The 14563-nt window shown below is 49.8% G+C and overlaps 1 protein-coding gene across 7 annotated transcripts in view; it reads right to left on the reverse strand.

Annotated features, from left to right (window-relative positions):
* The window catches only part of DSCAML1 (DS cell adhesion molecule like 1), a 243785-nt gene that overhangs the window by 33184 nt on the left and 196038 nt on the right, over positions 1–14563 (reverse strand). For all 7 annotated transcript variants that reach the window (XM_077249896.1, XM_077249895.1, XM_077249892.1 and 4 more), the window contains exons 10-11: positions 2122–2241; positions 1640–1816 (exon numbers count right to left, since the gene is read on the reverse strand). In XM_077249896.1, coding sequence (XP_077106011.1) covers positions 1640–1816; positions 2122–2241 — 297 coding nt within the window. The remainder of the gene's footprint in view (positions 1–1639; positions 1817–2121; positions 2242–14563) is intronic.

Genomic DNA, 14563 nt, shown 5'->3' on the forward strand with positions numbered 1-14563 from the left:
CTCGGCAAAAGAGCGGACGGGCTCGGCAAAAGAGCGGACGGGCTCGGCAAAAGAGCGGACGGGCTCGGCAAAAGAGCGGACGGGCTCGGCAAAAGAGCGGACGGGCTCGGCAAAAGAGCGGACGGGCTCGGCAAAAGAGCGGACGGGCTCGGCAAAAGAGCGGACGGGCTCGGCAAAAGAGCGGACGGGCTCGGCAAAAGAGCGGACGGGCTCGGCAAAAGAGCGGACGGGCTCGGCAAAAGAGCGGACGGGCTCGGCAAAAGAGCGGACGGGCTCGGCAAAAGAGCGGACGGGCTCGGCAAAAGAGCGGACGGGCTCGGCAAAAGAGCGGACGGGCTCGGCAAAAGAGCGGACGGGCTCGGCAAAAGAGCGGACGGGCTCGGCAAAAGAGCGGACGGGCTCGGCAAAAGAGCGGACGGGCTCGGCAAAAGAGCGGACGGGACCGGCAAAAGAGCGGACGGGACCGGCAAAAGAGCGGACGGGACCGGCAAAAGAGCGGACGGGACCGGCAAAAGAGCGGACGGGACCGGCAAAAGAGCGGACGGGACCGGCAAAAGAACGGACGGGACCGGCAAAAGAGCGGACGGGACCGGCAAAAGAGCGGACGGGACCGGCAAAAGAGCGGACGGGCGCAGCAAAAGAGTGCGGATGGGGGCAGCAAAAGAGCGCGGACGGGGGCGGCAAAAGAGCGGACGAGGCAGCAAAAGAGCGGACGGGGCGGCAAAAGAGCGGACGGGGCGGCAAAAGAGCGGACGGGGCGGCAAAAGAGCGGACGGGGCGGCAAAAGAGCGGAGAGGAGCGGCACAAGAGGGGAGGGGCACGGCACAAGAGGGAAAAGGAATGGCACAAAAGGGAGGGGAGGGGCACAAAAGAGGAGGGGCATGGCAAAAAAGCGGAGGCCGTGGCAAAAGAGCAGAGGGGAGCGGCCAAAAATGGAGGGGAGCAGCCGAAAATGGGGGGGAGCGGCAGAAGAGCAGAAGGATACAGCAGAAGAGCGGAGGGGCGTGGCAGAAGAGCGGAGGGAAGCAGCAGAAGAGCGGAGGGGCATGGCAGAACAGTGGAGGGGCGTGGCAGAAGAGCGGAGGGGCGTGGCAGAAGAGCGGAGGGGCGTGGCAGAAGAGCGGAGGGGCGTGGCAGAAGAGCGGAGGGGCACGGCAGAGGAGCGGAGGGGCACGGCAGAAGAGAGGAGGGGAGCGGCAGAAGAGAGGAGGGGAGCGGCAGAAGAGAGGAGGGGAGCGGCAGAAGAGAGGAGGGGAGCGGCAGAAGAGAGGAGGGGAGCGGCAGAAGAGAGGAGGGGAGCGGCAGAAGAGAGGAGGGGAGCGGCAGAAGAGAGGAGGGGAGCGGCAGAAGAGAGGAGGGGAGCGGCAGAAGAGCAGAGGGGCACGGCAGAAGACCAGAGAGTTGTGGTGGGTGATGATCTGAAAAGAGGTCATGTCTATAGAAACAAATTTACACTCTGCGATTTGCAAGCCACAATCTCTTGCCTCCCAGGCAGCCCCCTTGGCTGGACCTTTGTTGCATATTATGGCCACTGGCTGATGTTTGCCTCTGTGTGCGTACACAGTGGGATATGCTGATGCTAAATGTGGGGAATCCTCCAGATGTGAACAGATCCGTATACATTTATTTTAGAACTTACTTTTCACAGTAAGAAACATTGACTTGCTGATGTCGGTGCCCACGCCATTGCTGGCTTGGCACAGGTAATAGCCAATATCCTCTTCGAGCACATGGCGGATAAGTAAGGAGCTGTTGGGCAGGATCTGGATGCGTCCAGTGAGCGGCACCGGGTGGTATTGTTGGGGGTTCCCACTGCCTAGATTGAAACAAGAGAAAAGACATTTGATGAATATAAAAGAGAATCCGACACGTCTTCTTCTTCTGCCGCATGTGCGGAGCGGAGACTTAATGATGTGTGACAGGCAGAGCTGTAGCCCATAGTGTCGCAGTACAACACATGATGGGAGGAAGATGCCGCATCTGTTTGATGCCTATATGTCAATGTAGTGCGGCATGATGACGAGCTGTCACCGCCATGTAGTGCACTAGTGACAGCATGTCCTGGTATGTGAGCGGGTACAGTACGTGTCCGTACCATGCCCGCAGGACCCCCGCTCTCACCTTTGGCGTGTTTCCAGACCACCTTAGGAGGTGGATAACCATCGACAGAACAATTCAGGACCCCAGCTTTACCGTAGATACCGTCCTGGTTGTTAGGCTGAACAACAAATCTGGGGGGCACTGAGACAAAAGGGAAGAAATAAATCTCCATGTCACTGCGGATCATAATACAACAACAGGGTGTTTATAATGCATGTCATTACTGCGGAGCGCGCACAATGCAGAGCAGTTTTCTTTGAAACCACTATGAAAAGACAGCTCTGCTTTTTCTTTTTTTTTCCTTCTTCTTCGGATCCTGTATCGCGCTGATCCTCATGGAGACGACTACAGAACACTTCAGATTTTACGCTGAGCTGCACCAACATTCAGATTCTTAGAGGATTTTCGATTTGAAGATTATCTTTCCTATAATCATGCAGAGCACTGCACCTGGTACCCAAAGACTCACAGAGCATTGCACCTTGTACCCAAAGACTCACAGAGCACTGCACCTTGTACCCAAAGACTCACAGAGCACTGCACCTTGTACCCAAAGACTCACAGAGCATTGCACCTTGTACCCAAAGACTCAGACCACTGCACCTTGTACCCAAAGACTCACAGAGCACTGCACTTTCTACACAGACTCACAGAGCACTGCACCTTGTACCCAAAGGCTCATAGGGCACTGCACCTTGCACCCAAAGAGACTCGTAGAGCACTGCACCTTGTACCCAAAGACTCACAGGGCACTGCACCTTGCACCCAAAGAGACTCCTAGAGCACTGCACCTTGTACCCAAAGGCTCATAGGGCACTGCACCTTGCACCCAAAGAGACTCCTAGAGCACTGCAGCTTGTACCCAAAGACTCACAGACAACTGCACCTTGTACCGAAAGACTCACAGAGCACTGCACCTTGTACCCAAAGACTCACAGGGCACTGCACCTTGTACCCAAAGACTCACAGAGCACTGCACCTTGCACCCAAAGAGACTCATAGAGCATTGCAACTTGTACCCCAAAACTCACAGAGCACTGCACTTTCTACAGAGACTCATAGAGCACTGCACTTTGTACCCAAAGACTAACAGGGCTCTGCATCTTGCACCCAAAGAGACTCAGAGCACTGCACCTTGTACCCAAAGACTCACAGAGCACTGCACCTTGTACCCAAAGACTCATAGGGCACTGCACCTTGTACCCAAAGACTCATACGGCACTGCACCTTGCACCCAAAGAGACTCATAGAGCATTGCAACTTGTACCCAAAAACTCACAGAGCACTGCACCTTGTACCCAAAGACTCACAGAGCACTGCACTTTCTACACAGACTCACAGAGCACTGCACCTTGTACCCAAAGACTAACAGGGCTCTGCATCTTGCACCCAAAGAGACTCAGAGCACTGCACCTTGTACCCAAAGACTCACAGAGCACTGCACCTTGTACCCAAAGACTCATAGGGCACTGCACCTTGCATCCAAAGAGACTCATAGAGCATTGCAACCTGTACAAAAAGACTCACAGAGCACTGCACCTTGTACCCAAAGGCTCATAGGGCACTGCACCTAGCACCCAAAGAGACTCGTAGAGCACTGCACCTTGTACCCAAAGACTCACAGGGCACTGCACCTTAAGAGACTCGTAGAGCACTGCAGCTTGTACCCAAAGACTCACAGACAACTGCACCTTGTACCGAAAGACTCACAGAGCACTGCACCTTGTACCCAAAGACTCACAGAGCACTGCACCTTGCACCCAAAGAGACTCATAGAGCATTGCAACTTGTACCCAAAGACTCACAGAGCACTGCACCTTGTACCCAAAGACTCACAGACCACTGCACCTTGTACCCAAAGACTCACAGAACACTGCACCTTGCACCCAAAGAGACTCATAGAGCATTGCAACTTGTACCCAAAGACTCACAGAGCACTGCACCTTGTACCCAAAGACTCACAGACCACTGCACCTTGTAACCAAAGACTCACAGAGCACTGCACTTTCTACACAGACTCACAGAGCACTGCACCTTGTACCCAAAGACTCTTACGGCACTGCACCTTGCATCCAAAGAGACTCATGGAGCATTGCAACTTGTACACAAAGACTCACAGAGCACTGCACCTTGTACCCAAAGGCTCATAGGGCACTGCACCTTGCACCCAAAGAGACTCGTAGAGAACTGCACCTTGTACCCAAAGACTCACAGGGCACTGCACCTTGCACCCAAAGAGACTCGTAGGGCACTGCAGCTTGTACCCAAAGACTCACAGACAACTGCACCTTGTACCAAAAGACTCACAGAGCACTGCACCTTGTACCCAAAGACTCACAGAGCACTGCACCTTGCACCCAAAGAGACTCATAGAACATTGCAACTTGTACCCAAAGACTCACAGAGCACTGCACCTTCTACACAGAGACTCACAGAGCTCTGCACCTTGTACCCAAAGACTCACAGGGCACTGAACTTGTACCCAAAGACTCACAGAGCACTCCATTTTGTACCCAAAGACTCACAGAGCACTGCACCTTCTACACAGAGACTCACAGAGCACAGCACCTTGCACCCAAAGACTTACAGAGCACTGCACCTTGTATCCAAAGACTCACAGAGCACTGCACCTTGTACCCAGAAACTCACAGAGCTCTGCAACTCGTACCCAAAGACTCACAGAGAACTGCACCTAAAGACTGACAGAGCACTGCATCTTGTACCCAAATACTCACAGAGTACTGCACCTTCTACAGAGACTCACAGAGCACTGCACCTTGTACCCAAAGACTCACAGAGCACGGCAGCTTGTACCCAGAGACTCACAGGACACTGCACCTTGTACCCAGAGACTCACAGCGCACTGCACCTTGTACCCACAGACTCACAGAGCACTGCACCTTGTACCCAAAGACTCACAGAGCACTGCACCTTGTACCCACAGACTCACAGGACACTGCACCTTGTACCCACAGACTCACAGAGCACTGCACCTTGTACCCAAATACTCACAGAGCACAGCACCTTATACAAAAAACTCGCAAAGCACTGCACCTTGTACCCAAAGACTCACAGAGCTCTGCTCCTTATACCCAAAGACTCACAGAGCACTGCACCTTGTACCTAAAGACTCACAGAGCACTGCACCTTGTACCTAAAGACTCACAGAGCACTGCACCTTGTACCTAAAGACTCACAGAGCACTGCACCTTGCACTGAAAGACTAACAGAGCACTGCACCCTGTACCCACAGACTCACAGAGCACTGCACCCCGTATCCACAGACACAAAGTGAATGACATCTTTCTTCCAGAGAACAGAGCACTGCTTCCTGCACCTGAGCCTTGTATCTTGCACTCACAGCCATGAGGAACGTGACACCACTCCCCAAGCCCCACAAGACATGGCACCTTCCTCCTAGAACCATGCAGAGCATTGCACCTTACTTACAAAGCCTTGCATGTTAATCAGCGCAGCGTACATGATTTTATGTTCTGCATTTCACTGGAGACAGCTGTATGATAGAGCAAATAATGTCACATCCAGGATCCAGCGGAGCTTTATTCGCCTCTTAGATAACACTGCAGAGCATCGCGCCTCCCACACATGATAATACACATACTGCGCACACTGCTCTGCAGCTCGTTGTCCCCGGATCTTCCTACCATATTTATTCCAGGCAGCGCAGACCAATGAATATTTATCTGTATGTGTCTCTGCTCATTATATATTCATGATTATATCAACATGCGGCACTGAATCACAAGCTCATTACATATTCATGCTTACATTAACACCGCGCATTAAAAACTCGTTAAATCCACAGGGCCCATTAACCCTCTAGCAGCCGTCACTCAGGAGGGAGCCGTCCGAGAGACATCTCACCATTTCTGACAACTGCACTCTCCTCCTCAGGTCAGGCTCATTTCTAAAAGAGAGAGCTCCAGTTTTTGTATTAAAGGAACTGTGTAATTAAAGGGCTTTGTGCTGAAGGAGGCGCATGTCTATGCAGCGCCCCAGAGTCCTGGTCGTTGCAGTACTGTGGCTCCGCCACTAAGGGGAGCTATGGTACGTCTGATGGCACTGAAGGAGTTCATCTGACCAGGTATCACAGACACCAATACATTTCACCGCCGGGCCTCCAGGGGGAGCTAAGGGTTCTATTCATTAGGCCACTCCTCACATACTGGTAAAACTGGGGGTCAGGCAGGAAGTTAGAGAGAAAGCTGACTGGGTTGGAACCAGGCAACACCTTGTGGCAGAGGGTGTTGTGCGGGAAGATTCGGTAGGGCCCCTGTCGGGGGTGGGATCCTGACAGAGGCCTGGCAACTTGAGAGAACGTCACGGGACCGTGCCTGCTCAGCATAGCGGCGGTGCCCAAGGAAGGATTAGAAGCGAGATAGATTGTGCTGAGGGAGAAACGAGATCAAAGCAACAAGGAGAATACTGTCGTGCTGTGAGACAGAGGCAACATTCTACTGAGGCGCACAACCGGCGGCCGGAACGCCGAGGAAGTATTCATACATCCAGCTTCAAGCAATACTTCAAACCAACGGCAGGACAGTCAGTCATAGGCGGGCTGTCTCACCTAAATCACCTACGAAGACATAGGGGGCAACTTGTGGAGAGGGGCGACTCTAGGGTCCCGGAAGAGCTCCGAGCCTACCCGTCATACGGGTGCCGTCCTAACCGTAACATTAGGGAGGGACAGAAGATTAGCAGAACATCATCTAATCGAGTTGTGAGGGAACTTAAGAAACAGACAACAGTTGTGGGGACTTTCCGTAAGCAAAGCAGGGAAGGACCACAACACATAGCACTAGCAGGAAGGCACAGATTTCCTCCTGCAAAGAGAACTCTGGAGGTGCCATTGGACCGGCCGGACTTGCGCAGCCTGGTTAACCGTATTCCGGATTGAGGACCCAGAGATCTTCAGTAAAGAGGTAAAGAGACTGCAACCTGGTGTCTTCGTTATTTACTGCACCGCACCACCACCACTATCCACATCTATTACTGTACGCCCCTCAGCAGGGTCACGGACCGGGTCTAGCCACCGTGACAACCCCAGAGCAGAGACTCAGAGGCCCGGTACCGGGTACCCCTCGGCCCTGCGGCAGTGGGGGCGCTACAACTTGGCGTCACGAACAGGATCTACTTAAGCCTGGAGAATCAGGTCATGTGTGCCTTGGGACTGTGATTTACTGTGCTTGGACTGTACTTTATTGAGAGAACTGTGTGCTGCCATTACTACAAGGATTACCGCCAAAACCGCCGCCATTACAGCGCTGAGGAGAGCGCAGGAAGAGAAGAGGGGCGTGGAGTAGGCGTAGACCAGCTGAAGAGCGCGAAGGATAATGGCCGCCCAGTCTAAATATTGTTGCATCCTAAGGGCGGGCCCGTCAATAGGGGAGATCCGCCTCCTGATCTTCTATGGCGGGCGGAGACCGAAGAAACGAAACTATGACTCAGATGAGGTGGGACTGGAGAAGGCTTGCAGAAAAGGATGGCCCCGCATCGACCCCCGTCACCGGAGGATTATTCGGATATGCCCCCGCTGGAGGACCTGGATCCGTGGGAGCTGTCGATGGGGCACCCTTTGCCTGCGCAGTCCCCAGCCCGTGTGCCTCCCCCAGGGGAAAGGAGTGACGCTGGAGGAGTCACCCCAGGTAGGGGTACTGAGTGCCGCGACCCCCAGGGAGATTGCCTCACCTCTGCACCAGACCCGGCCGCCGCTGCGGCCACTGGCGCTCCAGCATTCCTGCCGCCTGCTCCCAAAGAACCGGGGGGGCCAGACATGGGGCCCTTCCCTTGGGGAGAGTACAGGAATCCCTGATTGCGGAGTTCCAGCGGGAAGTGGAGCGGGAGGCGCGTGGTGAGCTGCTACAGGGCTCCCTGCCGAAGTGGGGTGTCGTGATTGTTTACCTGCCTCAGACAGGAAAGGGCTTCGTGCAGGAGATCGGGACAGCCCTGAGAGTCCGCATCACCCGGGATGAAGTGGAGCCCTGCCTGTGCGGAGACGGCGCCAAGTCCTTCCTGAAGCCGGGGGATGTGGTCACATATCGCCGGCACCTAAAGGGGAGCAGCTGGTGGGCCCGGGATATGCAGTGCTGCACCGCCGTTCTGGCGGTATCCCGAACTGAGGGGGAGGAGCTTGCGCTGAAGCCGCTGCTGCCGCCGCCGATGCTAGCATCATCCATCGACCCACACAGACCCTCATTGCAGCACACGACCTGGTCGTGCAGAAGACCCGAACCCACGGGGTACACCTGGCTGCGGGAGTGGACTTGGAGTTCAGCCTATCCGGGCCGCAGAAAGCCACCTGCCAGGTAAAGCCTCGGTGGGGGCTGCCAGAAACTGAGTAGTGAATACCTTTTAATGACTGTAAATAAGTTAACTGTTTTCACCATGTTGCTGCTAAAACCCGTCCTGGGTTAATTCTTAAAGGGATCCCTTTGTTGACCCGGGATCCCTACTGCTTTTTGGTTATTTTCTATTTTCTTCTTCGTTATCAAGAACTGCCGCAATCATGAACAGTGCATGATACAAACTTCTTGTACATAGTTGCACCTTCTTAAAGGTGCTCCCTACTGGTTTTATATAAAAGACGGACTCTTTGCGAAGATACGGTTATTGGAACTTGTACCGGAGTCCTTACGGTGTACGGACTGGTAGCTGAAGAAGCTGCGCTACCTCATAAAGACTTGGTCCCCTCTTAAAGGGGATGTTTACCTGTGCACTTATGAGTAGTACTGTCTTAAAACAGTAAAGTGATAATGATGTCTTGAAAGAAAGTAATAATGCTGATATGTAAACGTTAAATGTAACTAACTAGTTAATTGTGAGAAATGGTTGATAATGTTGATGGAAGAATGAGGACAGAAAGTGAACCCGTACGGGGTTAGTCAGTGAGTCCTCTTAGGAGCCATGTAAGGATGGCTCAGTGATTTCAAACCAAAAGTAAATGTTATGTTCTATACTGGGTATAGTAGTTGAAAAGGCAGTAGGCCCGGGCTGAAAGGGGCGGTCCTGTAAAGAAAGGAGAGGCAGTAGGCCTGGAGCAGTTAGGACAGGCGGTCCTGCAGATTTAATGAAGGAGAATGAAAGAGAAAGAGTTCAGAATAATTCTTTAGTGGGTTTAGTCTGTACGCCCTTGAAGAAGAAGTCAGTTTCATAATGTTTTATAAGTAACGTCTTTAGTGGATAGGAAGTGTATGTCCTTAAGGACAATGTTAACTTATTATTCAAAAGTTTGCACTGAGTAGAATACCCGGTTGGGTAACAGGAGTTGTTTACAGCCTGTAATTTATAATGTTTAACCATGTTTGTAACATTCAAGTGTCCTCACCTCCCATAAAGGGAAGCTCTGTTCAAGCTTACTTATTGTTATTGCATTTTCAAAATTGTATGTCTTTTTGCTAACCTGTATTGTTGTTTTCTTCCCAGTCCAGGAGTACTGGATTTAACCGGGGGGGGGGGGGGGGGGGGAGTGCAGCGCCCCATTGTCCTGGTCGTTGCAGTACTGTGGCTCCGCCACTAAGGGGAGCTATGGTACGTCTGATGGCACTGAAGGAGTTCATCTGACCAGGTATCACAGACACCAATACATTTCACAGTCGGGCCTCCAGGGGGAGCTAAGGGTTCTATTCATTAGGCCACTCCTCACATACTGGTAAAACTGGGGGTCAGGCAGGAAGTTAGAGAGAAAGCTGACTGGGTTGGAACCAGGCAACACCTTGTGGCAGAGGGTGTTGTGCGGGAAGATTCGGTAGGGCCCCTGTCGGGGGTGGGATCCTGACAGAGGCCTGGCAACTTGAGAGAACGTCACGGGACCGTGCCTGCTCAGCATAGCGGCGGTGCCCAAGGAAGGATTAGAAGTGAGATAGATTGTGCTGAGGGAGAAACGAGATCAAAGCAACAAGGAGAATACCAGTAGGAGTCGTGCTGTGAGACAGAGGCAACATTCTACTGAGGCGCACAACCGGCGGCCGGAACGCCGAGGAAGTATTTGTACATCTAGCTTCAAGCAATACTTCAAACCAACGGCAGGACAGTCAGTCATAGGCGGGCTGTCTCACCTAAATCACCTACGAAGACATAGGGGGCAACTTGTGGAGAGGGGCGACTCTAGGGTCCCGGAAGAGCTCCGAGCCTACCCGTCATACGGGTGCCGTCCTAACCGTAACATCAGGGAGGGACGGAAGATTAGCAGAACATCATCTAATCGAGTTGTGAGGGAACTTAAGAAACAGACACAACAGTTGTGGGGACTTTCCGTAAGCACAGCAGGGAAGGACCACAACACATAGCGCTAGCAGGAAGGCACAGATTTCCACCTGAAAAGAGAACTCTGGAGGTGCCATTGGACCGGCCGGACTTGCACAGCCTGGTTAACCGTATTCCGGATTGAGGACCCAGAGATCTTCAGTAAAGAGGTAAAGAGACTGCAACCTGGTGTCTTCGTTATTTACTGCACCGCACCACCACCACTATCCACATCTATTACTGTACGCCCCTCAGCAGGGTCACGGACCGGGTCTAGCCACCGTGACAACCCCAGAGCAGAGACTCAGAGGCCCGGTACCGGGTACCCCTCGGCCCTGCGGCAGTGGGGGCGCTACATCTACTTACATATACATCCCCTATATGGACAGGATATGGTCTATAGATAACTATACATGGAAGCAACAAGGATCTGGCTGGTCGATTCCAACATGCCCCATCATTTTATCCTTCATAGATGTGTCTGAAAGCAGCTTTCTCCCCTCTCTACATTGAGAACACATGCACACTCGGATTAATTGAGCATGCTTGTGCTTACAGTGGATCCATCTATAGGTGTCTCAAGTATATGGCAGCCTTGTTTAACGTTTAGATACTGTGTCCACTTTAGAATACCCATTTTTATATACCCTATTAGTGAATTCTCAGTTAAAGGGGTTGTCCACCGCAAGGATATTGATGATCTATCCTTGGAATAGACACAAGCATGCTCATATCCACAGAGCGTACACGTATTGTCAATGGAGAGAAAAGAGTAAGCAGCTGGAAGACATGAGAACAAAAAGATCAGGCATGTTGGAATCAATCAGCCCAATCCTTTTATCACCCAGGGATAGTTATAGGCTAAAGATCTTGTGTCCTGTCCAAATAGATTACTTTTATGTAAACAGAGCTGGGATAGGCCATCGATATTGGCGGGGGTCCGACACTTGGTACCCCACTATCTGCTTTTACCAGCTCTGGCAGTGGTTAGCTGTAAAGTAAGTACAGAACCAGAAAACCACAGTTGATTGGAGTCGGACCCCAAAGTCACTGTGTCCGAAAATGTTATGTGGCATGATCATCCAACTTGGGATTTGTTTCTGCGGCACCAGGTACAGTCACTATCAAATGTACAGAGCCCCTCTGACACTATGCTAAAAACGAGACAAAAGTTTAAAAAGTTGTTCATTTTTCCAGACAATATTTTACTTTCTTACCTAAATGCATATAATTTGTGCTTAAAATCATTTAAATAATTTTTGCAATTGGGTTTTGTAAAAATATTTGCATCGGTTCCCTTTTATAGCCATCTAATGCTGGCTGCAGAAGGAGTTAACTGAGAATCCATCAGTTGGTCTGCTAGGATGGTCTGATGGGGAGTTTGTAACTCTTTTCTGAGCTCCTTTTAGCTGATTTGGGACCACAGACCACACTAAAGCTGAAAGTGACAGAAAACAAAGAGCCTGTAAAAGCCAAATGGTGCAATATTTTTCATATAACCCAATTACAAAAATGATTTTGATCTTCAAACACTTGCATTTAAGCATGAAAAACCAAGGGAAGGACAACCGCTTTAAGTTTAGAATTTTATTTATACTTCTGTTTGCAGTGAGGTCATTTCAGCACATTTCCTCCACAGATCTTCACCATTGGGTTTTGATAGAGAAATTTCATAGAATTAAGTCATTTGCACCCAGATGGGAACATCTCTACTCCAGAAATAGAGAAAATAAAGAATCAAGAGATGGAAAGTGAGGTTCTAGTAGAACGTATATTCTAGGAGGACCACTGGGATTCCGATGTCAGGTCTTCCCTTACTTGGACTTGGCTGATCTGCAGGAAAATCTTCATTTTTGGTTGGTGCCGAATTTCTTGACGGCCGTTACAAGATGTATCCAGCTCCCAATATGTAGGAGAGATGGAATGATGTAGCTTAGACTAGGATTCCACCATGGTCCGGTTGGTGGGAATGTCCAAGTCCTGCTAAATGTCCATCCCAGAAGTAAGGAACCCTAGGAACCCTATGGCATAGGTGCACCACTGCATATACAGTCATGGCCAAAAGTATTCACACCCCTGCAATTCTGTTAGATAATACTCAGTTTCTTCCTGAAAATGATTGCAAACACAAATTCTTTGGTATTATTATCTTCATTTAATTTGTCTTAAATGAAAAAAAACACAAAAAGAATTGTTCTAAAGCCAAATTGGATAGAATTCCACACCAAACATTTTTTTATGTGGGTGTGGACAAAAGTATTGGCACTGTTCAAAAAATCATGTGATGCTTCTCTAATTTGTGTAATTAACAGCACCTGTAACTTACCTGTGGCACCTAACAGGTGTTGGCAATAACTAAATCACACTTGCAGCCAGCTGACATGGATTAAAGTTGACTCCACCTCTGTCCTGTGTCGTTGTGTGTACCACATTGAGCATGGAGAAAAGAAAGAAGACCAAAGAACTGTCCGAGGACTTGAGACACCAAATTGTGAGGAAGCATGAGCAATCTCAAGGCTACAAGTCCATCTCCAAAGACCTGAATGTTCCTGTGTCTACCGTGCGCAGTGTCATCAAGAAGTTTAAAGCCCATGGCACTGTGGCTAACCTCCCTAGATGTGGACAGAAAAGAAAAATTGACAAGAGATTTCAACGCAAGATTGTGCGGATGTTGGATAAAGAACCTCGACTAACATCCAAGCTGCCCTGCAGTCCGAGGGTACAACAGTGTCAACCCGTACTATCCGTCGGCATCTGAATGAAAAGGGACTGTATGGTAGGAGACCCAGGAAGACCCCACTTCTTACCCCGAGACATAAAAAAGCCAGGCTGGAGTTTGCCAAAACTTACCTGAAAAAGACTAAAACGTTTTGGAAGAATGTTCTCTGGTCAGATGAGACAAAAGTAGAGCTTTTTGGGCAAAGGCATCAACATAGAGTTTACAGGAGAAAAAAAGAGGCATTCAAAGAAAAGAACACGGTCCCTACAGTCAAACATGGTGGAGGTTCCCTGGTGTTTTGGGGTTGCTTTGCTGCCTCTGGCACTGGACTGCTTGACCGTGTGCATGGCATTATGAAGTCTGAAGACTACCAACAAATTTGCAGCATAATGTAGGGCCCAGTGTGAGAAAGCCGGGTCTCCCTCAGAGGTCATGGGTCTTCCAGCAGGATAATGACCCAAAACACAGTTCAAAAAGCACTAGAAAATGGTTTGAGAGAAAGCACTGGAGACTTCTAAGGTGGCCAGCAATGAGTCCAGTACTGAATCCCATAGAACACCTGTGGAGAGATCTAAAAATGGCAGTTTGGAGAAGGCACCCTTCAAATATCAGGGACCTGGAGCAGTTTGCCAAAGAAGAATGGTCTAAAATTCCAGCAGAGCATTGTAAGAAACTCATTGATGGTTACCGGAAGCGGTTGGTCGCAGTTATTTTGGCTAAAGGTTGTGCAACCAAGTATTAGGCTGAGGGTGCCAATACTTTTGTCTGGCCCATTTTTGGAGTTTTGTGTGAAATGATCAATGTTTTGCTTTTTGCTTCATTCTCTTTTGTGGTTTTTCATTTAAGACATTAAATGAAGATAATAATACCAAAGAATTTGTGTTTGCAATCATTTTCAGGAAGAAATTGAGCATTATCTGACAGAATTGCAGGGGTGTGAATACTTTTGGCCATGACTGTACAGCGCGCTTTCCATTTTTTCTCTTTTGCATACTGGTCGAATTTTTTACTCAACTGCAAAAAGTAGATGAAGGTGCCCCAATATATAAAGGCAAATGCATGCCAACAGGACTAACAGAGTCATGGGCATGTTTCGGTGGAGCATAGAGCCTACATGCAGCGTGCAACCAAAATGCCATAGAAGCCACTGCACCTGGGTTACCGAGCATACATGTTCTAGAAAGTGTCCCTCAATCATACAGGTCCTTCTCAAAAAATTAGCATATAGTGTTAAATTTCATTATTTACCATAATGTAATGATTACAATTAAACTTTCATATATTATAGATTCATTATCCACCAACTGAAATTTGTCAGGTCTTTTATTGTTTTAATACTGATGATTTTGGCCTACAACTCCTGATAACCCAAAAAACCTGTCTCAATAAATTAGCATATTTCACCCGTCCAATCAAATAAAAGTGTTTTTTAATAACAAACAAAAAAACCATCAAATAATAATGTTCAGTTATGCACTCAAT

This window comes from Ranitomeya variabilis, chromosome 4, assembly GCF_051348905.1.
Source record: "Ranitomeya variabilis isolate aRanVar5 chromosome 4, aRanVar5.hap1, whole genome shotgun sequence".
In the NCBI taxonomy this organism is placed as follows: Eukaryota; Metazoa; Chordata; class Amphibia; order Anura; family Dendrobatidae; genus Ranitomeya; species Ranitomeya variabilis.